The sequence below is a fragment of the Kogia breviceps genome, chromosome 13, assembly GCF_026419965.1.
Source record: "Kogia breviceps isolate mKogBre1 chromosome 13, mKogBre1 haplotype 1, whole genome shotgun sequence".
In the NCBI taxonomy this organism is placed as follows: domain Eukaryota; kingdom Metazoa; phylum Chordata; class Mammalia; order Artiodactyla; family Physeteridae; genus Kogia; species Kogia breviceps.
The window spans coordinates 34,574,523-34,600,162 of record NC_081322.1 but is presented as its reverse complement, the minus strand read 5'-3'; the positions used below and the strand labels follow the sequence as shown (position 1 = coordinate 34,600,162).

General features: G+C 36.9%; 1 protein-coding gene and 1 pseudogene across 2 annotated transcripts in view; both read right to left on the bottom strand.

Annotated features, from left to right (window-relative positions):
- The window catches only part of GRIK2 (glutamate ionotropic receptor kainate type subunit 2), a 671,458-nt gene that overhangs the window by 231,353 nt on the left and 414,465 nt on the right, over positions 1 to 25,640 (bottom strand). For both annotated transcript variants that reach the window (XM_067011529.1, XM_067011530.1), the window contains exons 8-9: positions 13,067 to 13,210; positions 9,986 to 10,093 (exon numbers count right to left, since the gene is read on the bottom strand). In XM_067011529.1, the coding sequence (XP_066867630.1) occupies positions 9,986 to 10,093; positions 13,067 to 13,210 (252 nt within the window). The remainder of the gene's footprint in view (positions 1 to 9,985; positions 10,094 to 13,066; positions 13,211 to 25,640) is intronic.
- Positions 4,389 to 6,034, bottom strand: LOC131740258 (sulfite oxidase, mitochondrial pseudogene; annotated as a pseudogene).

The following is a 25,640-nucleotide window of genomic DNA, read 5'->3' as shown; positions in this document are numbered from 1 at the left end:
AGTTGTGAAACAGGGCATGTAATGATTCTTTATAAGAGTTGGACAAATTAAATGGTTAACATCTCCAAAAAAAGACACTAAGTTTGGGTCCTGCCTGGGATCCAGTTTTGATTTTTAAGAAGCAAACAACACATTTCCCACTGGCTTAAAGATTACTGGTCAACATCACCATTAGCATTACTTTCCTACAGAGAGGCAAAAGAAATCTCAGTTCCTAGAAAAGTTGGGGGTCATTGTTGCCACGGGGACCAAGATATATGTATCAAATGCCATTAAAGAGAGAAAGATAAAGACTGCTATGCATTAGGTTTCTACAGATCAAAAAAAAAAAAAAAGTCTCACTTATCTAGTGTGGATTTTCAGATTTAGATAAATTTGGAAGACTGTAAATTCCATTCAGACACCTTTTTCATAGGGAGCTAATGACTATAGGATTTTACTGGCAAGAGAAAGTGCAATACTAAAATTTTCTACAGAAATTACCACTTTTTAAAATATATATATATTCTACAAAAAAAAAAATCTTCAAAAAGCACTTTGAAACATGTTCTGTTCCTGGAACATATATGCCTGTAAACTCAGGCAGGCATGGTTTCACTACTAATTCTCACTCTCTCTATATATTATCAAAATATTTGAGTTTTCAGCGGGAAGCCTATGGATTGCTGATAGCAGTTTCTCTACTGGTGGGTAAAAATGCAAGCAGTGAATATTCAGAAAACACAGATTTTGAAAGTTGAAATGAAGCTTCACTTGAAAGTAAAATATAACAAATTTAAACTTTTTAAACGTTTGCAAATATGGATTATTTTGATTTATATTATTTATATAAATACTTAATTTTGTAGAAATTGGCAAACATATATTACATAAGATGGCTTTTTATAGCCAGTTTTCTTTTCCAAGATTTTCCCTAAAGATGCACAAGTTAGAAGCTGATTTTATTATAAAAGCATGCTGAGGCAAACACATGGCATGACTGTTCACAGGTCTATACAATTCCAGGACCCTTAGCACCATTTCTGGCCAGATAAATGTATTAGTTTGATCTTTATGTTTTTTTCTAAATTAATATATATTAACATAAAAGCCAATTTCAATAAGGATTTATGAGGCCTTTCCACTGAGGAGACAGAACATTCTATTCTCCAAGTTCTATTTTAATATAAATATCACATTTTAAGAGGCTATCAGCAAAATAACCAGAACAGATGACAAATTCTGATGCTACAGAAAGGGCAAGAGAGGTACACAGGTATGATTTTAGTTTAACATTTCTATTTAGAAGAAAATATTCTCTAGTATAATAAAAATCCATTTGAACAATCAATAAAGTATAATAGCAAGAGACTAATTGCACATGATGTACATAGTTGTCACAATGGACATTCAATAATAAAATTCAATAATGTGGTAGGATTAAGCAATTTTATTATTGTATTATAGTTTCTTAGAAAGAATTCTTTTTAAAGTCTAAGTTTTTTATTTTTTTTAATGGCCTTTAGATAGCTCAGCTTGCAATGGAAATGCACCATTATCATGTAGTGTCATAAACTCAGTTCAAATCTATTTTGTGTGAAACCCCTCCAACTGTTTTTGCTCTAAACAGAATCTTTTTGAAGTAATATTCTAAGAACCTTCTGAATATTTCTTAATATATTTTGCCATTAGTCATGCTTTTGTTCCATCTGAAGCTGGTCTTTCCTAAAACATAGCTAAGCCTCAGAAGACTAGGTAAGTAAGTTAAGCCATCTCCAATGGTAAATCATATCCCAGTTACATATTATATTTTAAAAAACCTAAAAATATTAATTTTATTGTCAGCTGCGAAGACATTTTTTATTTCCTCATTTCATTTATGTCCATTTTTCTTGGCCGTTTTTCTTTTTGCTGTTTCTCCTTCTTCTTCCAAGTTCTACTGACAGACTGAATACACAAATAGATAACAGTCAGACCATGTATGACAACAGAACTTTAACCAGATCCTCTAAAGCAAGCATCCTGGGAAGCCAAACCACAACCTCTGCAGCAATCTGCCCAGAATGGTCAAGATTTGTTCAATAACTTGCAGCTTCCTTTTTTTATCCCCCCTCTCTTCCAACTCAGGAGCAACCAGAGAAACTCACCAAACCAATCACCCAAGATACCTTGCTTCTTGTTAGCCAACCTCCAGCTTCCTCATGCCAACAATCTCCAATCAGAGCACACCCGAGGCTTTCCCAAATAAAGCTTTTCCACTCCCTTGCCTGCCCTTGAATCTCTGCCAAATATAAGTTGCTCCCTTGCTCTAGCAAGCTCTGAATAACAACTTCTGTTTGTTCTCATCCAAGTGGTCTTTGTTTACTTCCACACATAAACTTACAATTAAAAAGGAAAATTTACAAATAGAATAATTATTTTTACTCATTGATGTAATAAAGTGTCAGAAAGTATTCAACTGCACTATGTAGAAGACCAGAGGTGCCATTGGTGCATCCTTATAAGCTCAGACTTCAGTGCTGCTTTCTCCTGTGCTATAAGATCCTTCACCCCTTGAAGCCTTGACCCACTACCCCAGCCTACTGATTATCTGACTATTGGATTTCTCTTCCCACTTTGTAAGTATGGAGCAAAGCTGGAAAAAGTGGGGGGAAAAAAGCTCTGCTATTGGAAAATAACTCTGCACCAGACACTTGAGTAAGTATTCTATGTGAAGTATCTCTTATGATTCTCATAGAGATCCTTCATTTGTTCAACAGTCAATAAACATTTCATGAGGATGTGCTTTGTGCCAGACACTTTGCTAGGCCTTGAATATGTAAATAGTGAGAAAGGAGACAGATATTTCTGCACCTAATAGGATGTGTATTCTGGCTAGGGACGTAGCCTTAAAAAAAAATTATGTAAATACACAATTATAGGCAGTGTCAGGAAGAAAAAGTAGAGGACACCATGAGAAACTTAAATTTGATTAGGCTTAGGGGATACCTATCTAAGGAAGTAAATGTAAGTTGCAACCCCCAGGATGAGTAAGAAGTTAGCCAGGCAAAAGTGATAGGAATGGGTATTCCAGACAGGGTAAAACTCTACTGCCAAAGTAATAGAAAGTCTTGACCCTGTGAGGAAATGAGAAACAGCCAGTATAGCTGGAGCATAGAAAACACCTGAGAAGATGGTGAGAGTTGAGTGGGAGAGGTAGGGAATTCATTGTAAATCATGTTTGGATCTAATCAAAATACAATGGAAATAAAGCGATGAGTTAAATAGAGAAATGACATTAATCATTTTGCTTTTAAAGACATCCATTGGCTGCTATGATTTGGGGAATGGATTACAAGGAGGAGTAGAACAGAGAGGCTTGTTGGGGCTCCAGTGTATTTGTCCGGGGTAGGTTCCCCTGGCCATGATTGTAGCAATGGATTTAGGGAGAAATGGATGGATTCTAAACATACTTCGAAAGTGGAATACACAATACTGTCTTCGAACTGATCAGAAGAATTCAAGCTGCGAAAATTACTGATTCTGATTTCCTTTTCCTATTGTTAGTAGTTTCAATACCAGGATCTTAAAGAAAGAAATTTTCTTATTATTGCCTGAGGTAGACAAAATTGCCTACTGTTTTATCCCCTTTTTCCCCTTCTTCTGCTTTAGAGAAGGCACTGCCATGGCCCAAGGGCTTGTTTGGACAGGTGTGGTTGATTGTGTATGCGGTATTGGTGACCCTTCTTAGACCTGCCACCTGTGAACGACTGTAGGAAGGAAGAAATTAACACATCCCCTCTGGAGGCTGACCAGAACCAGGAAATGTTTGACTTTACTCCCTCCCCTTTTAGTATAAAAGAAGCCTGAATTCTTTTTTGGGATTTTTTTTTTTTTAGTCTTAAACAGATATTTTATTGATGTATTTAGAAAAGTGGAACAATAAAGGGAGAGGGTTGCACCCTTCACAACCCCTGGCAACCTAGAGACGCAGTAAAAAGTTGCATATATACTTTTCTTACACATATCTTCACACATTCTCTGAAGAATCCAAGAAGAAAAGCAAAATAAGGCCTCAGTGGTGATAGTCATTAGAAATGGAGATAGGGTAGGTAGAGAAAATAGCAATTACTTCCAGAATTACTTTTCCTACTTCTAGTCCTTTGCTGCAGCAGCTCTTACCTCCTGGAAGGCACTGGGTCAGTGGCCAGGAGGGGTATATAACACCTCCTGTCCAAGGGGAGCGGGTGCCTGGGTGGAAGGGTGCAACGCATGTACCTGTGTGTGGCTTCGGAAGGCATAGTCAGGGTTGTGATCCAAGACATGGAGAGGTGGAGGGAAGGATTTTTTGTGGTAATGAGGCCAAGAGACAGGTGTGGAAAGGGGTTCAGAAGGTGGTTCTGGAGAGTAGATGGTTCCATTTTGCTTTCTTATGGAGCAACATGGACGTGGACATGGTGCCAGGCATTGCTGAGCACGCCTCGCAGGTTCCAGATTGAGGCCACTGTGTCTGGCTGAACATTGTAGCTGTCATCGACAGCCTTACAAACGATGTTCAATTCTTTTTTCCCAGCTGGCACAGGGGCTTGCAGCTGCCATAGCTGCCAGGCCCAGGCCTTTCGGGCACGCTGTTCCTCTCCATCCAGCTCAGCCACCTGCCAGGTTAGGCCCCCATCCAGAGACACATCCACCCTGACCACAGCTCTTCCTCCACCTCCCCTGACTCTATTGTCTCCCCATCTTTGGGCTGTGTGATGGCGGACTGGACAGGAAGTTCCTGAATAGATGGAGCCGAGTCAAAATCTACAGTGTCCCAGTCCACAGATGGAGAGAAGCCTTTGTAATCCCGCCGCTGCCAGTGGCTGTAACTTTCCTCGGGTTCCACGCTCACTTTGCCCAGCCATTTGACATGGCGGGCACCCACCACCCAGGAACCACCACCCACACAGGGAAGCCATGGTCACGAGGCAGAGGCTGCCCATTCATCTCATATGCCAACAGGACCTCAGCTTCAGGATCCATGGCCCGAGCCAGAGGGATGGATGCTCCATAGGCAGTCCCTGTGGGGTCTGAGTCCCGTCCCTCAAAGCAGACATGGGCCTCAGTTTCAGAGAGCTGACGACCAGCCTGGGCTAACACATCACAGAGCCGTGCCCCAGCCCAGCGTGCAGAGCTAATGGCCCCTGCACTCCACTCCAGACCTCTTACTTCTTTGAACCGAGTCATCTCAGAGCGCCGGTTGCCAGCACACTGCAGAGCGACCATGATCTCATGCTTGGGGAACTGGTACAAGTCATCCAGGGATAGGCACAGTGACTGACTCCCAGGGGGCCCTACTACATGTAGGTGATAGGTGTCTGGGTCAAGGTTAGGTACAGGCAAATGATTCTGGGTGAAGAAGATAGGGTTGGGTGTGATGTAGTTTTCTGTCAGCAGCTCAGCAGAGGGGGGCTCTGCATTAAAGGGGCGCTGGCTGTTGACCTTCAGGGCTGGGTGACGTATAGGATCATCAGCGGAAAGGTCAGAGGTTTTCAAGATGGAGGCTGCCTTGTCGTCGGGGCTCAGCTCCCCAGTCTTGTACCGAGCCAGTATCTCTCGCACGTGGGACTGGTTGTGAATAGCATAGAGGGCCCAGAAGGGCTCTAGAGGACCCCCAGCTGCTAGCATAAGCTTCGATGGACACCCTGGGTGTAGGTCCACAACTTCTGTGACATCAAAGACCTCAGAGCCCAAAGTCACCCAGATCCCAGTCTCAAGGCTGCTGTGGGATCTCACTTCCTCCCTCGTGTATAGGCGTGGTGACTCCTGAGCAGCCCTGCACCGGTGGTCATGATAGGTCAACACTGCACCAAGGCCTAGCAGAGTCCCCATGACTCTCCATTCCCTGGTGCTGGAGTTATCACCAGAGAAGGCATGGCTGGAGTGCTGTGGCTGAAATGAATCATTTGTAGAGCAGGCCCGAATGCAGAGACTTGAGGGGGCTGACTTGAGTCTCTAGGCCTGTCGGAGCCCTGGGACCACAGTTCTGTGCAGCAGCAGCATTACGGCAGACCCAGCTCAGCGTCCGCACAGTGGCTCTTTTTGAAGAAGCCTGAATTCTAACTCAGGCAAGATGGTTCTTTGGGACACACGTCCACCATCTTCTCAGACTGCCGGTTTTTCCGATAAATTTCATTATTCCTTGCTCCAATTAAACAAACAAACAAACAAACCATATGTGGTTGGTTGTGTGTGCAGTACTGGTGACCCTTCTTAGACCATGGCTAACTGGGCTGGGTTCTAACCAAGATCACCGTCGAGATAAAGGAGAAAGAATTCACTTTGATCTATGAACCCTATCTAAGTGGAAAACTGTGTCCAGAGTAGCATTTTAACTCCAAGCTCAGTTCCCTGAATATGTCCTACTTCAATGTTTGTCAGAAATATACCTGTTCCTTCCTGGTTTATCTGCTCCACAGTTACAAACATCAGAAGTATGGATTTTACTCCTATTACCTGTTTCAATCCCAAGATTCACATTTCAGAAAACGATTCAAAATATATCATTTTAATGACATACAAGCAAGAGATCTTTCATTTTAGCACATTTCACTGACCAATCCTATATTACTGGATTGGCCAAAAAGTGTCTTTGGTTTTTTTAAGTAAAAATAAAAGACACATTTTTCATTTTCACCAAGAACTTTTTTCAACAACGTATTCACCCTTTTGTTCCACTACCTTCTGCCATTTTTCAGGCAACTTCATAATTCCATCTTCCCAAAACTTTTTATCTTTTTGAGCAAAGAACTGTTCCAGGCGCCTCTTACAGTCTTCCAGGGAATTGAAATTTTTTCCATTAAGAGAATTTTTTAAAGTCCTAAATAAATGGAACTCCGAAGGTGCAATTTCTGGTGAATATGGCGGATGAATCAGAACTTTCCAGCCAAGCTGTAACAGTTTTTGCCTGGTCATCAAAGAAACATGCAGTCGTACGTTGTCCTGATGGAAGATTGTGAGTTTTCTGTTGACTAATTCTGGACACTCTCCGTCCAGTGCTGCTTTCAGTTGGTCTAATTGGGAGCAGTACTTGTTGGAATTAGTTGTTTGGTTTTCTGGAAGGAGCTCATAATAAAGGACTCCCTTCCAATTCCACCATATACACAACATCACCTTCTTTGGATGAAGACCGGCCTTTGGTGTGGTTGATGGTGGTTCATTTCGCTTGCCCCACAATCTCTTCCATTCCACATTATTGTGCAGTATCCACTTGCCACTGCCCATCACAATTTGTTTTAAAAATGGAATGTTTTCATTACATTTAAGTAGAGAATCGCATGTGGAAATACAGTCAAGAAGGTTTTTCCTGCTTAACTTACGTGGACCCAAACATCAAAGCGATTCACATAACCAAACTAGTGTAAATGCTTTTCAACACTTGATTTGGATATTTTGAGTATGTCGGCTATCTTCCGTGTGGTATAACATTGATTGTTCTCAGTTAATGTCTTGATTTGATTGCTATCAACTTCAACTGGTCCACCAGACCATGGTGTATCATCCAGCAAGAAATCTCTAGCATGAAACTCTGCAAACCACTTTTGACATGTTCAATCAGTCACAGCACCTTCTCCATACACTGCACAATCTTTTTTTTTTGCATTTCAGTTGGGTTTTTACCTTTCTTTAAATAATGAAGCATAATATGCTGAAAATGTTGCTGTTTTTCTTCCATCTTCAATATTAAAATGGCTGCACAAAAATTCACCAATTTTGATGTCTTTTTTTAAACGCACGCTGATATGACAGCTGTCACATACAATCTAAAAAAATTATTTCGAATGAAGTTAAAGACAACTAAGTGCTACTAGAGCCATCTTATGGAAAAAACTGAACAAACCTTTTGGCCAACCTGACATAATTTTATGAATCAATTTATAATTGGCAGGTTTTCTTCACTAGAGCAAAACCTTCATAGGGGCACAAAATAGAAGTTCACTATGTATTTGTTAAAGAATTAAATGAATAAATAAAGTGTGCTGGTCAAAGATGACCAAGACAAAACTAGGAAAAGGCAGTAGCATGAGAAGATAGAGTTGAGGATAGTTAAAATTCCTAGCCTCAACCCCTATTAATGTATTTCCAGGTTCTTTTAGAGACCATTATATTTTCACTTCAGCCTGTCCAAGAGGGAAGCCCTTTGCACTCTACTTTTTTTGAGATGGGGAATTTGGCCCAGAGAAGTTGGATGGAAGGATGAAGTTCACACATTTGTTGTGATAGAACTAGAATAGTAATTTAAGCCTCCTGAATCACCATCTATTGAATCTTCCAGAGTGTGAACTCTATCAAGGTAGGAACTCTGTTTTTTCATCTATGGATTGGTAACTATACTTTTAAGGAAAAAATAAAAGTAAAATCAACAAAACTTAGGAGCCTTAATGAGGCAGATATTGCTACCACCCCAGGATGCAGTTGAAGATGCTGTGTTTTAGAAGGATTAAGAAATTTGTCTATAAATAGTAAATGGCAGAACAAGGATTTGAGTCTAATTCTGTCTGAACACAAAATATTGATGAATATCAGGTCAACATTTATAACTCACATTGTGATACGTTGCTTATCGATATGGTAGATCCTCACATATACTTGGTAACCATTATATTCAGGATCTTTTTATAATTCACACTAGAGCCTAGGAAAACCTTCTCTAATATTTTCTTTGAGTCCAAGGGACTGGGTCTATGGTAACATGAAAAGCATCACCATTTTTATGTTGATGTGTTGAAATACAAGCAGTGGTCGAAGCTCATCCTAGTGACTTGGGTATTTCCAAAAATAAGATAATAACATCCCCAGTAAACACTGAGATAAGCCCATATGAGCTGACTAAACTCCACCATTATCAATTCCAGTTTTGGGTATAGACTAATGTTGTTATCTTGGAAGTAAGGTAATTAGGAAGTGACAGCCTCACGAATATTTTAGTTCCAGTTTTTTATAAAAGATTCCTAATATTTCATGGTTTTGACAAAGGATACAACCTGAAACTCTCAATGAGAAGAGGTAATACCCCTGTTAACTTCAGTCATCAGTTGGCCATGATATATTTTTTGTCCTAGTGATATCAAAAATATGTGTTTTCTCATTCCTGCATCATTTGAATCAACATTCATATATACTATTTTCTCTCAGGCTAAAATACCCCTTATTTTGATTCAATTTCCTTCTTCAGTTTCCATCTATGAATGATGCTCCATGTTCAATTGTTAGCTGAAACATAACTCACTGTCTTTAAAGCACTGTTATCTCAAACAGAATTTTTTCTCAAGTTCTTATCAAAATATTTTTTTAATCTGTAACTTTCAATGAATCCATCAGAAAACAGCTAAATGCATACATTATAAACTTACACTAAAATGTTCTTAAAGTAAACACATACACCCAAATTCTATGAGCCTTTCTTGTACTTTACCTCAATACCTATAAATGGAATCAAGAAAGATAGACCCAGTGTAATGTGTAGCATTTGTGTTCATACCTAATTTACTCATGTACATTAATTCAGGCATTTCTCTTGAATATGATCCAGCAGCAGAAACATGTTTCAGTATTTAATCCTTCTGTATGGTCTGCTCTAAGTAGGAAAGTCTATGAAGGCCTCTGATTATAAGCTGCATATACAAATATTCATATTACATCAAATATTTTCTAACCATTATATCAAATCTTACAGCTAATTAAGATTATATTAATATATTAATATATATTATTTTAAATTAATATTATATACATTGTATGCAGAGAATCAGAAAAACCTGATGAGAAAATAAAAACATTTAAATGGCCTTAAGATATCCTTTATCCTTGAGTCCTAATAGTCAATTACTATATTCAATATATATAAGGAATTGAACATGTATAGTTTTAGAGTTAAATAAAGTTAAATGTCAATGAAATGTGTCTACAACAGGAAATATTTCTTTATTTCTTCACTAGGATATGTTTATTTAATAATTAAAGTAAGTAAACTGAATGTCTCAAGTACCTTTTCCAGACCTTCTTCCTTGAGGCTGATCACATCTAAATCAAAATCTGTTCGTAAGCCATTGGTTTTGTTGAAAGTTATTCTGCCTGTGAGGCCTTCCCAATGTGCCTGTGGGGAAAATAAACAAACAAACAAAAATCATAAATTAGTAAAGGATGAGAAGATAAAACAATTTTGTACAAAATGTTTTACCTTTTATTACTTCTCATAAATTTACATGGCTATACATTTTTATCCTCTTCTGAACTTTGAAGGATGTTTTTTCTAAATATGATATCCTAGTCTCAGTAAAAATTTATTGTAAATTTTTCATTGTAAATAATGCATTTTCCAGGTATAATTTTCCTTTATGAGAAATCTGTGGCTCATGTTTTAAATAGCAAACTTCTTTAAGCAAAGTGAGAAGAGTTTGGTCACAAATAATATTTATGAGATAGTGACTATCTCACTGGAGATTACAAATAGAACTACTATTATAAAATACCACTCCTAACACCTAACTAATATAGAGTAAACATTTTATTACAATGAAAGAAACTGAACCTAGGAAAAATTATGCTATACTGCTTCAATTATATATTTTCCACTTAGAATAATTAACTTATTACTTTATTTTTCTTTGTGTGAGGCTGGGAGAAATGTATCAAAATTACTTCACATCAGACTATAGTTCCTGTAGAAGGCTCTCTCCAGGTAGAAGGGGGTGAGAATATAATAATCTAGCTACACAATGGGTTCATCCCTCAAAGGTGAGCAAATAATGAGTTTCTTTTTTTAATATAAAAAGATTTCCCATTCTGCTGGTTATATAGCCCCAATTACATGTTTTATATTATTTGTCATTTGCAAGTAGCTTGGGAAAATAGTTACATATGAAAATTTAAAATAATGTAACATATACTCACAACTATGTTTGAAAGAATATATACTGAGACTCCAAAGAAGTAAAGCCCAGTAGATAAAGGGTAACATTTCAATAAGGATTACAGATGGATATCATTATTACTACATTTCTTAGGTTCCATGTGCTTCTTGGATACTTATGTGTAGGGATTCTAAAATAGATTTAGGCTAATAAATTATAAATAAAATAGAAAAAAAAAGTATAATATATATCTCTTTGCTTATTGCAACAGGTCATCACTGAATTTACTGTGTTAACAGGTCTCCAGTAAGGAAGAAAAAAATTTTATTAACTCAACTTCGTCCAAAGAAAATAATTGCAGGCGGTTAACAAAGCTCCATATTTAGTATAAAAATAGGCAATGGGATCAAGAAGTACAGATGCAGAAGTGCAGAACAGTAAAACAAATCTGGGTTAAAGACAGCACAGGGCAATGTATATCAGGTGAAACTGTGCAACTAATAAATCCAATCACAAATTCAATTCTGAACTTTCCAGCAACCAAGGCAAAGAAGAAAATATGATGAACTGTAACATACAGGATTCATAATTTAAGAGACACCAATTGCCCAGGAGAAACTCAGCTTTTCCTGGTACTGAGACCTGACAGAAATGTCTCTTTTCGGTCCTCATAAGAGTGACCCTGTGTGATTTAGTGCAGCGGTCTCCAAACTTTTTAGCACCAGGGACTGGTTTCCTGGAAGACAACTTTTCCATGGATGGGGGCGGGGAATGGTTCAGGAGTTAATGCGAGCGATGGGGAGTGATGGGGAGCGGCAGATGAAGCTTTGCTCGCTCACCCGCTGCTCACCTCCTGCTGTGTGGCCTGATTCCTAACAGGCCGTGGACCAGTATTGGTCCATAGCCTGGGGGTTGTGGATCCCTGATTTAGTGGACAAGATCCTCAATAACACCCTACAATAAATACAATAGCGAGTTTCATACAACAGCTTCTTACAGGGTTGTTTGAAAATTCTCAGTTGTCAAGTGCTGCATTCAGAAAAATCTCTTCTTCAACTAGCCAAGCCAGGGTGCTATGTTTGCAGCCCTGTGATGCTTAGTTTTTTAAAACAGAAGTAAATATAAAATGTGGAGTAACAAAAGAACTGCATACTGTTCTAGGAGTATCATTTCATCTATCTGAGAGTTCAATAACACTTAGACAAGGAAAATTCACGGATATTCTTTGCCAAGGACCTGATGATTCTTAATTATGATTCTATTTGCACTTTTATTTTCATGATGAGTAATTTATTATATGATGAGCTGATGATTTCTTTTAAGCCATTAAAGAAAAATTTTATACGGTAATAACAGCTGTGACTTTTCATAGCAAAGATTAAATTTTCATAGTTAAACTTTCATATAAAAACTCCTAAATCAACTATACTTTAATAAAAAAAAAATTTTAAATTAAAAAAACTCCTGTTGTAATCAGATAAAAAGTATCCTTAGCTGACAAAGGAATTTCCTTCATGAGAGGAAGAATGGGAAGAATATGTGTGTATGAAGTGAGTGTGTGTTTGTGTGTGAGCTTTAAGAGTTTTCTTTTTTTTTTTTTCTCACAATGGGCATGCTTGGTCTAAAACTATAACAGACATAATTAGAAATGATACATGGCCATAAAAATGGTTGTGTTATGCAACATGAAGTAAACTTTGCACTTTCATGAATCCATATATTTTGTTGTATGTTAACTCTAATACAATTAAAATAACTAGACGTTATACTTAGGAACCATAACTCTAAAAAACAATTCTTGAAAACTTACAAATTGGGTGCAATTTAGTGTAGTGCAAAGAGCATTCCTGTTAAAAATTCATTGCATATCATGTGGCCTATGATATAAACATTCTTCAAACATCTATGTTTCCACATAAATGAAAAGTAACATACATAAAGATTCAGAAAGATGAAAACTAATGTCATAAATCATAGGTCACTGATTTTCATCTGTTCACACAATCACAGATATTTTGTAGGAAATCCATTTATCACGTAATTTTTCCCTTCCATATTATTTAGTAAAAATGTTAATTTCGCTTGCATGGGAAAAGGTAGAAAGTTTAATTTAAGAGATAAAAGTAAAATGCCACCTGTTAGGAAAAATGCAATAATCTCAATTCATTCAGCCTGAGGACAAGCAAGACAGAACAGATGTGCTTCTCCTGACTCACCTCTTTAATTAGGCTCATGAAGCGGGTCCCAAAGCGCCAGGGTTTGTGTCGATTGCACTGTAAGGAGCTGACTGTCATCTGGGGAAACTGCTGGACCCCCACAGACACAACGTGCACAGCATCATACATGAGAGCAGCATCCGTCTGAAAGCCGAGAGAAAAGGAAAGGTGGCATGAATACAACATGGGAGACCCATGATGGGTGGTTTAGAAGTGGAGAGAAAGAAAGGGTGAAAGAAATAAATATCCAGTTTTTCTTCATGTAAGGGAGAAAAAGGTATCTCCACATGCTGTGGTTCTCTTAAATAAGATATTGTGATCAAATTACTTCATGGGCTCCATTAGAACCTCTGACCTACCCTCCCTTTCCTGAAGTGATAACCCAATTTCATATCATCCTAGTATCTCTGCTGAAGTAGGAAATGTGTGCAGACATGCATTATTTCATTTTTTGTCACACCCTCTGTCTCTATCTTACTCTGTTCTACTGCATGCGTGCGTGCGTGCACGTGTACACGCGCGCACACACACACACACACACAAGGAATGCCAATGTGAACATTTTGAATGGTTACATAAATTACATATTGTATATAAAAGTAAATTAGTAAATAATTTCCTTGCATAGGAAGAAAAAAGAAATTTGAAGAGATTCACCTAAAAAGTTTAAAGATAAAAACCCTAATTTTTTCTGCAATTCAGCTTTTCAAAGGGTTCAATCTCAGAAATGCTGTTAGAGTGTTGAATCTCAATACATGTGTTAATCCCTTTTCAAGAAACTAAGCTTAATCCCCTGTACTGTCTTCTTTTCCCAAAATTTCCATATGAATAAAAATTTATTTTGGCTTCTCAAGTAAGACGAATATGAATTCTACTGTGTTTGCACCTGCTCAAATGACTGACCACTTTAGAGGTGGATGATAAAAAATAAAATGTTTATAAGTCATAACAAACCCGAGGCTCAGTGACTGTCAAGTGCTGTGTTAAATGGACCCTCACATTGTGTTTGACGGACCGATGCCAGGCTCACTACCTACAGAAGAGAGCCACTGACAATGCGGGCAGCAAGGAACTTTGGGCCATCTGCTTGGCATGGTTTGGAATAAAAGCATATATTTCCTCTTCTCATTCACACAATTAGTGAGCTGTGAAATGAATTCCAAAATGAATAGGAACCCTGTAGATTAATAGCGTTTGCCACAATACAATACAAAATGAGTACACACAGTAGCTTTCATGCAAATGTATCCTCAGGAACTTAACCACATAAAATGGAAGGCAGCTAAACAGCACAATGCAGTGACAGAACATAATAAAAATACCATTTTATAGTTCATAAATCTTTGGAGAATTGAGCTCAGATTCATAACCTTCATTTGGCAAATACCAGCTGACTACTTTCACACACTCTGATGGCTGCACAGTGAAAACTAGAGTAGTGGAGGTGATACGTGCACGTAGCCTGAACCTGAGGAGCAGACTGATATTTGTCTTTGGCCTGAGTTAACACTCAGAGGACATATTTCATATACCACATGGATGGTTATTAAAAAAAAAGTTACCAAGAGATGAAAGACACATTTGATTTTAAAATAAAATGAATTTTTAAAAAATCACTGTCAACAAATGTATAGAGATATGAACACTTTCAGATACTACTAAAGGGAAGACAAGGGGCAATTCTGCAGCTGCACCACAAGGGAGTTTTTTAAATATCCACGTTCTGTTTCACCTAGTAATTTCTCTTTCTGGAATTTGCCCTGAGAAAAATCAAAGATAAGAACAAAAGCTACATACATTATTTACTGAAATAAAATAAAAGAGTGGAAATCTACTGAATGTTCAAAATAAGGAAACACAATAAAATCACAAGGATATTTCACATAAACATTAAAAATCATGTTTTGAAAAATAATCATTCAGATGAGAAATTGCAAGTGGTAAAATCCTAACTGCAAAAATAGCTGATATAGAACTGTATTTCTAGCATAAACCATTATATACATCTTTATGAGTACTTAATATGTACTATTCAACTTATTTCTCACAATAATGGTTTAATAAAAACACTGATATTGTTCCCTCTTTACAAATGATGAAACCAAGGTTGAGAGAAGTTAAGTAACTAAACAAGTCACACAGGTAAGAAGTGGAGAGGTCCAGATTCAAACAGCCTCACTGCTCACAGAAAGTTTTTTGGTTTTGGGGTTTTTGGTTTTTTGGTTTTTTTTTTTTGCGGTAAGCAGGCCTCTCACTGTTGTGGCCTCTCCCGTTGCGGAGCACAGGCTCTGGACGCGCAGGCTCAGCGGCCATGGCTCACGGGCCCAGCCGCTCCGCATCATGTGGGATCTTCCTGGACCGGGACACGAAGCCACATCCCCTGCATCAGCAGGTGTACTCTCAACCACTGCACCACCAGGGAAGCCCACAGCAAGTATTCTTAAACATCATACTGCATGTTATATGAACAACAACCAAAAAAAATTGAAGGGAAGAAAATACACTAAAATGATACTAATAATTACTCTTGGGAGATAGTAGTGAGTAGAATTTATATTTTTTCCTTTTTCTTTACATTTTGCATTTTTTTTAAGATGGAAGTTTACTAAATACCATTGCAATTATTCCCAAGATGAAAATTTTGATCTACTATCACAAAATAACTAAAAGAACACAAACTATGATATTACTACTATCCTGCCATGACTTATTGACTTATATGAAAATCCTAGAATAGTAACCTTATCTAAAATGACAATGCTAGGAAAGAATTTTGCTTAATTAAAAATTTGAAAATCATTTTTGGTACATAGTTTTAGCTTCTGGATCAGAGGATATACTAGATGATAATAAAGCTATTTAAGATCTGTGATTTTAAATACAATTATAAAAGGAAGACAATATTTATTAAGCTATAAGATAAATACTAGAGAAAAAATTATAATTAAAAAGTTGTTGATCAAATTTCTTCTTGAATTTCCAGTTTAAAAATATGTTAATTTATTATAAAGCAATAAATAGAACTTCTGAAACTACTCTCTCTGATATTTTCAACTGCTTAGGGTCCTTTTTTGTCCTATTTTTAGACTAGTTGTTTTATGTGATAATATGGAGTTGTTGTCCATTTAAACTTGATATCCTGTAAGACTTTCCTTTACTGTATTCTTTGCAAAACTGTACATATGTAAATTCTTTCAACTTTGGAAAGTTTTGAGAAAACTCCAGCTTATCAAAAGTGGTTTTCTTATTTCCAAGAGAATGCATAAGCTTGAAATTTTTCCTTAATTTAGTAATATTACTAGTTAACATTTGTTCAGTATTTATTATGTGTAAGGCACTTTCCTATCATTTCCTTTTGTTCAGTATTTACTATGTGTGAGGCACTTTCCTTAAATCATTTCCTTTAATTCTCATAACCATCATGCAGTTGGAAATTCACTGGGTCTGTATAAAATAGGAAACTGAAGCAGAGAACAGTTAAGTAACTGGTCTAAAAATCATAGCATATAGAGGTAGAGATGGATTTGACCCTAGAAAATCTATCCAGAATTTACATACTTCTCTCTAGTTTCTTGCTCAGTGATCTATATTTAATAAAGCAAAACAGTTTAAATTATTTTAAAGTTATCAAATATAAGAAATATCAATAAGTACTTGAATACATTAATCTATATAATTTCTTAATAAGCAGTAAATATTTACATAATGAAAATGTACTATGAAGTAAGGGAAAGTATAGATTGTGGAGAACTGGTAAATATAAATTCACAAAAAAAGAAATACATTGATGTATGAGATTAAGTCTATAATAGGTTAGTCAGAATAGTAACATTAACCAGGAACAAGGTCATGAAAGAAGTAGATTGATTCTATACAGTTGCTGCTCATTAGGTTTACAAAAGGCAAAGGTACTAGAGTATATTTCAAGATCAGGCCTAAGGGGTATCTTTACTCCCAACTCTAAATAGTAGAATTTGATTGAGCTGCTCTTGCTAAGTCCTCTACCCTCTCATTTTGACTCTATAATCCTTTGCCTTGACTCTTCTCTCAATGGAAAAATATGAGGAAAGAAGGGAGGAGTAGAACAGAAGAGGAGAAAAGTAGAGGAGACACACAGGTTAATTATTTTGTCATCATTTTTATATTATCATTACTGTCAGGCTACATTGCATGCTTACTCTATGCCACACTCTGTCCATTTCTCTACATGCATTTCACAAAGACCTTATGTTTCAGGTGATATTACTCTTATCATTTAGAGAGGGGAAAACTGAGGCTTAGCAAGGTTGAAGTAATCTTCTCAAGGTCTCACCACCTTGAGAGACAAGACTTAGAAAACAAGACTCAGGCAAAGCTTAGCTCTTAGAACTACCATCCAAACTATCATAATAAGACTCTGGCAGAAATACGACTCAGAAACAAGCCTTAAAAACACAATTCAGACAAGGTCTAATTCTTAGAACCACCAACCATAACCAACTATCTCCCCTAAACCATATTCCCACTGAAACTATGACAGGCAATGGAGGGGAAACTGATGGCAACAGATCTCATATTTTTGGAGGTTCTGCTGAATACCAGATAATTATGTCCCATAGACAGTATATCTCTGAGCTGAGATTCAAATAAAAGTTCATTTGTCTTCCAAGTCAAATTTTTTTCCTTGTACATAATAGCTACCTCTAAAAAAACTTCAGAGGTAAGCATAACTGTATTTTAACCAATGAAATTAAAATGGAGTATGTATATAATTTGATTATTAAAATCCATAGGAGGGGGTTAGATAAAGTTGTAGTCATTCAGATCCTAAACTACAAAGACAAAATCTAGGCAGAGAGAAAAAAATAAATCAGCAAGGAAGACAAAACAATCCATCCTATTTTTTCTCTTTCAAGTATAATTACTCACATATATAAATAGATCACACTTATTGGAAAGCTAGAATATGTGTTCACCCTGGGAATACAGACCAGAAGGAATCACAGTCTAGGTAGGTACAGACAGAGTCAAGTGCAGCCCTCCGTGTTTCACTACTAGGTCAAGAGTTTATCAATAGCAATACGAGCCCCCTTGAGAGCCCATCTCAGACTAGACTGGAGTTGAACTTTACTTTTCTTTCCAAAGTAAGTTAGTTAACCTACAAAGAATGTCTGTCAGCCAAAAACTTGTTTTGCAAACCTTTAAAACTGTGCAATACAGTCCTACACATTTCGGTAAAACAACAATGATCTTTTTAAATGGATGGTTTGAAAAGAGCACAAGAAGTGCCTTCTCATACATTTTAAATATACATTAACCATCTCCCTTACTTACTGCTGGGTCTATCTCATATCTAGTTTAATTACTTTTAGTCATGGAGTGTGCAACGTGGATGCAGGTGGAAGAGTGACGACTGCTAATTTCTATGGTTGAGCTATTGCCACAGAAATTGGTTTAGTCATCCAGTGCTATTTCATCTATCTCAAGTAACCTCAAGTCTGATGAGACTTTAAAGTACTGAAAGAACATTGAAATATAAGTATGCTTACATTTCTTTTATGCTCTGAAAAAGTCCACTGCACATTTGTAAATAATTGAAGAATCAGGGAGATTAGATGCTCTCAAAAGTTTCAGATGGTAAAATTTATCATTGCTAAATATTTCTGATTTGGGATGTATGATTGAAACATTTCCAAATATATAAAAACAGGAATAATAATGGATACTTTGACTAGTTAAAATATTTCTATGTACTTAGATTTCATTTACAGAAGATTCTGGTACTAAGCAGTAAATTACCAAGCATGTCCATATGGAGTGCACATGTTATTTCAGTTTCTGATCACTATAATCATCATCATTAAACATTTTTTTTCTAAAGTTCTGGGATAGTTGTTCTAGGAGTCATAAAAAATTAAAACATAGCCTTTATTCACATGAAGGATGAAACAGAAATGAACAATTTTTGAACTACATATGATCGTAAAAGGGAACATCGCTACATAAAATCTGATACTCTAAAGACTTCTCTTTGCAAAAAGCTATCAAAGGTAGGACTTCCCTGGTGGTGCTGTGGTTAAGAATCTGCCTGCCAATGCAGGGGTTGTCCCCTGCAATGGGGATCTAACCCTGGTTAGATCCCTGCTCCAGGAAGATCCTACGTGCTGCGGAGCACCTAAGCCCGTGTGCCACAACTACTGAGCCTGCAAGCCACAACTACTGAGCCCGCGAGCCCCAACTACTGAAGCCCGCGTGCCTACAGCCCATGCTACGCAACAAGAGAAGTCACAGCAATGAGAAGCCAGCACACCACAAGGAAGAGTAGCCCCAGCTCACTGCAACTAGAAAAAACCCACACGCAGCAACAAAGACCCAATGCAGCCAAATAAATAAATAAATAAATTTTTAAAAAATAGAGAATTTTTTTTAAAAAGCTATCAAAGGTATCTATCTTTCTTCCCAATGGGGAGGCAGTCTTTTGGAATATTCCATTCCCCAGGTAACATGGCTTTGGGGTACCCCATTGAGTTTTTCCTGGGAGAACTTGGAACACAGCCTTTTCCCATTTATCTTCTCTATAATGCCAGCAGAGTTACATTTATGACAATGTCATTCTGCTGAAGCACTTTTTGCATATTTGGGCTCTTGACCGAGGCTCCAAACACACCCAATATTGTATTTTATAATTTACATTTAAATGTAACTAATCTTAAGAGTGATGTGATATATGATCATATCTTGATTATAGTGATGGTTATATGGGTGTATACTTGGGTTAAAACCTATCAAATTGTACAATTTAAATATGGGAAGTATAATACATCAATTTTACTCCAACACAGCTATTAAAAAAAAACTGATCATGCATTTTTCTGGGAAGATAGTTCATAGATTTCATTTTATTCTATAAGTATCTAGAATCCTCAAAAACTAAGCGTCACTGATCTGTATCTTCTTTCCTCCTTGAATATTCTACTTTTAATAAAACTATTTATGCTTTCTCATTTTTTTATCTTCCTTTCTTGATACAAGCATCTTTTGGATAATAACCATACCTATCTTTGTAATACCATGCACAGTATCCCAAATATTGACTTGCCCATAGTAAGTGTATAAAGCATTTTTCAACAAATTGATGAATTCAACCAAAAAGTTCATTTAAACTGTAAAAGAAATAGGTATTAGGAAGCTCTGAATAACAATCACACTTTGCCATCTAGCTAGAATGTATTCCCTCCCAGAGGTACAGTGAACTAAATCTGCCAGTAGCTCAGACCTGGGAGGAATGTGAGTGCAGCCTCTGTCCTGTTTCTAAATGAATTTATAGTAACAGTTCCGTGAACACATTTATCTTTCCATTAAATAAGTGCAGGCAGGTCTCCTTTGAGATCTGAATGCTAGCTGGTAGGTGGCAGATCCATTCTGGAACTCCTATGTCTCAGATTTTGCTCATTTCTGTATTCCCATCTGAAGTATAGTGCATAGCACAAAGAGCAGCATGGTCTAATACATGGAGTTTAAGTTTATGAATCCTGGCTCTTTCATTGACTTGATTTTCTTTTAAATTAATTTTTATTGGGGTATGGTTGCTTTACAATGTTGTGTTAGTCTCTATTGCACAACAAAATCGACTAGATCTTTTATCTAAAACAAATAATAAAAAAATATTTAAATCCCCATTTGCCTTGTTTCTTCATTTTATAATTGAAAATGAAAAATGATGATCTGCCATATCTTTTCCTTGTTGGAAAAACCACTTTTATAAACCAGATAGTTCCAAGAGAAAAACAATTAATATTGATTCTTCAATTAGAAGACATGAATATTAAGGTTGGTGGGGAAAGGGCTAGATTCTGACCTCTGGAGCTCCCTCGCACAATCAGCACAAGCCTAAATGGGACAGAGGATCATCCACCACTCTGAGCAAGGGTGAGGGTCACACATGGAAGGCAGGCTGGGGTTCGCTCATTCAGCTGGCACACTGCAGCCAGCACTCTGCCCGGCACAGAGCAGGTGCACAGTGGCTGCTAACGAAACTGAGGGATTGAAGAAGAAATGCCCTCAGACCCAGTCGGGAGCCAATTGTCAGAGACAATTCTCCCAGTTACACTGCAGCTGCCATTATGCTTACTGTGTTGCCGGCTCTTTGTACTACTCTGAAACAGAGTTCTTTATCAGCAGCTGCGTGGACTACACGGACTGCATGAGATAATACATTAAAGCAGTTTGCACAATCCCTGGCTCCTGGTGCATAGGCAGGTGTTAGATGATGATGATGGTGATCACCAGAAGAGCGGTAATGTTGTCAAGATGGATACTATCCAAAGCAAGGGACTAGTTTAGAAAGTATAATGTTTCAACCCTTCTGCACCCACTGTTAGCCTAAATCAGGGAACAGGCTTCATGCTGTTCAAGAAAGCAGATCAAATTCTGGAAGGAGAAGGAGCAGGAAGGAAATTATCGTACAACAACAACTCGATCCCTGTAAAATGTGGTGTGTACACAATGCCACAATTCAGTGCTCAAAAAAAAGAAAAGTTACTGAATACACACGCATTATCTGACAAGTTTAGAATTTAAACATAAGTGGTAAAATATTACAGTAACTCGCATTTTGTTACTAGACGAAGGACTGCTGTTGGACAGATAATAACCTACCAGCAATATGAACCTGGAAAAATCTGCCTTGTAGTTTTTTCTAGTCTTCAGTTTCTTCATCTGTAAAAGGAGGGGCTAGAGCCAGGTGGACAGTTGCATTTCTAGAAAACTCACCTTTCATTCTGATTTTATATTGGCCTTTGTAATACAATCAAAATCCTAATTTATCCCTCTCCTCCCCATAATGCTCTATGCTTTGTGCACTTTTGCAATAAACTTTGTACCAACATTTCATACAAATTTATAAATAAGGGAAATCAAAGTTTACTTTTCATAAGCCATTGTCTGCATTCAGAATCTACCCAATTCCTACCTGGTCCAATAAAATCTGCCAATACCTGTCTTATATTTTCTTTGTTGTTTCAATTTCTCACACACATTAAAACCCACCCTGGCTTCCTGATACTCTGTAGAGAAAAACTAAAACCCTTTCTCTATTATCCAAAGTCATTTACTAATATCTCAGGACTTTATCATCTTTTGTCCCTCTTACAGAGTTAGGATATGAATATGCCTGTATTTCATGGGTTTTAACTAATCAGAGTGGTTCCTGTATTGCAGATTAGTTGAATAAAAGGAGATTCCAGAAACTGCATGGTGAAAGACCTTTAAAATCCTTCAAAGGAATTCCTTTGAAAGGAATATGGAATTTTGTATCTACCTGTATGGTATTTAGAACCCATGAGAGTTAAAAGGAAGAAGAGCTTAAAGGAAAGATAAAGAAAGGAGAAGGGAAAAGAATAAAATGGGTTCAGCCTCACAGTCAAATTGATGAGTTAGGAAGAAAATTCAAGTTAAGCAATGCTTTGAAGATTAAGCAAAGGAAACAGTATTAGACTATAGTGTTGCTGGGATTCAGAAAAGAAATGGCCAGGGCCAGGAGTAATGCAATGAATAATTAATGGATCTGTTTGTTTGGTGTTCCTGTAAATTTGTGAATTTGAATAAGTGTCTATGTCTCTTCAAACCAACACTTTCTGTCTTAAGCTAAAAGCTACCAAAAAAATTGTGGCAGCAATTTCACCTATTTTGAACAGGCAGTCTAAATGTTCATTTTGAGAGTAAGAGTTTTCATTGGCTCTTTATGTTTATATTATACAATTTGGGGCTTTCAGTCTCTCAAGAACTCTTGCTGGATGCCATTTTCTTTAACAACAGTCAACAAGATAATTTTACAAAACAGCGTTATTTCTCAGCAAGCTTTTAGATCTTTATAAGATATGAAATTTAGTCCATGGAGTGTTAATGTTAGAATTGTGAAAGTTTAGGAGATGAATATTTTGCATTCTTTCCAAGAATTATATATATTCATCATGAATATTTTCTATATAATTTTCTTTCTTTCCTATATATATCTTTAAAATGCACCATTTCCCAAGCAGAAAATCCTATATCCTATTTGTTGTTACTGCCACCATCTAAACTACTTTAAACATTTATACACAAATTCCAAGATGTTTAGATGTTTCTCAAATACCATGTAGAGAAACTCTTCACTTTATAAATGATTAAGGAACAGCTGTGAAGCAGATAAGACAATGCCAACAGGTTTTCAATTAAAAGTTTCATTTAACTAATGTAATTATTCTTACCTAATTAAATTTTTCCACTAAAATCAGTCCATTGAGTTATCTCATTCTCTTTTAAAATGTTCCATGAAGCTCATACTAGCATCCATGGAACCACACTGTATTGATGGGATTGTTAATGAACTCTCTAGCAACAATGCACTGGCCCTAACAATTTAGGTCCTGTTAAATTGTGGCTGCTTTTTACTACATTTGGAACTGCTATTGATCTAGAGGAGAGTCAATATCAAGGGGAAGTATTCTCTGCACTTCCAGCTGGTGTCCAATACATCCAATTATCCTGATATTTGGAGCTCAAATTAGCTTCTTGCATTAAAAATTTATGTTCATCAATATTGTTTATATTTACTTATTTCAATGTAATGAATTAAAATTGATTTTTTTATGTTGTTAACAGACTGAGTCTTTCTAATTTGAAATCGAGGAATATGCAAACCAAAAATATACCAGAAATTTGGGTTCATGTAAATACGAATTCCAAATACCTATAAAAATTGAAAACCCGATACTTCATGTATTATTTACCCAAACCAAAAAATTAAGTTATATTAAAGATCTATTTTAAGCATGATTTGAAGAATGTAGAAATTGATACAGATATTTCTGGGCAAATAAAACAATAGATATGCAAACAAATCATATGAATGTGTCCTTAAAACTTTTTATGCACTTATTGTGTGTTTAGCTTTTTATATTGTGCTCTATATACGAAACTGTAATAGTAACTTCTCATAGAAATGTGAACAAGTAAAAGTTTCACAGAAATCTAATGGGACTTAGAGCTTTAGCTTTGTAATTTATTAGTCACTACTGTAAGTCATGTTATCTTTCTTAGCTTCATTTTTCTCATCTTTAAAATAAGTAGAATAATAATGAACCTCACCTTGTAAGGATCAAATTAGATAAATTTAGAAAAATGAGGGCTATAAAGCTCTTTAAATATGTCATAATTATAGAGTGGAGTAACTGAGAATCTCAAGTATGTTAGCACCAGTAGTATCAATTTAGGTGAGGAAGTGGTCTTTGAGGAAAATAATAAGAATTGATTTGCATATTCACATTTGTACCTTAGGTCCTAATTTGAAGATTCCCTGTCCCTTCACTATTTTATTTTATTTTATTTTATTTATTTATTTTTTTTTGCGGTACGCGTGCCTCTCACTGTTGTGGGCTCTCCCGCTGCGGAGCACAGGCTCCGGACGCGCAGGCTCAGCGGCCATGGCTCACGTGCCCAGCCGCTCCGAGGCATGTGGGATCTTCCCAGACCGGGGCACGAACCCGTGTCCCTTGCATTGGCAAGCGGATTCTCAACCACTGTGCCACCAGGGAAGCCCCACTATTTTAATTAACCTGGTTATTTCCTACGTTGAAAATACATTGATTTAACTAATTATTGTTTTATTGCCATGAGGAAATGCCTTTGCTTGCCGACTCTTGGGTCTCTCGAACATCCCTTTTCCCATATGAACATATGCTTTCACAATTACCTTTTTTTCATTTGTCTCTAAGTGCTTAACAGTTTGATTCACTCATTCAACGTTTGTAAATATTACTGTGTTATTGACATCAAACAATTATGAGTTTGGGCAATAAGACTGGGAAGTCAATAATGATTTAGACAAACAAGTAAATCAACATTCTTAATATAATGTTACATGCTGGTAATGGGGAGGTATCTAATTTTGTCTGGAGTAGTGCCTATCTATTGATATGTTAGAAAGTAGGTATTGTTTGAAAGATTTTCCTATTAGCACCTATATCTTCAAAAGGCAAAAGGAGTGGAAAAAGCTAAGAAAACAAAAGTTGGAAAGAATAGTGGGGTCGAGGGAAAAGGTCAAACCAGAATTCTGTTTTTTTTTTTTTTTTTTCTCTTTAAAGATTATACTTTGGGACTTCCCTGGTGGCGCAATGGTTAAGAATCTGCCTGCCAACGCAGGGGACAAGGGCTTGAGCCCTGGTCCGGGAAGATCCCACGTGCCATGGAGCAGCTAGGCCCATGCGCCACAGCTGCTGAGCCTGCGCTCTGGAGCCCGCAAGCCACAACTGCTGAGCCCACGTGCCACAACTACTGAAGCCCACATGCCTGGAGCCCATGCTCTGCAACTGGAGAGGTTACCACAATGAGAGGCCCGCGCACCGCAACGAGGAGCAGCCCCCACTCGCCGCAACTAGAGAAAGCCCACTCACAGCAACGAAAACCCAACACAGACAAAATAAATAAATAAGTAATAAAATAAAAGATATTTTAATTAAAAAAAAAGATTTACTTTGTACCCTGAGACTCCTAACATCTCCTTTAAAGACAGAATAGGCTTGTTCTTTAATGAAATAGATATTAAAGGATTCTC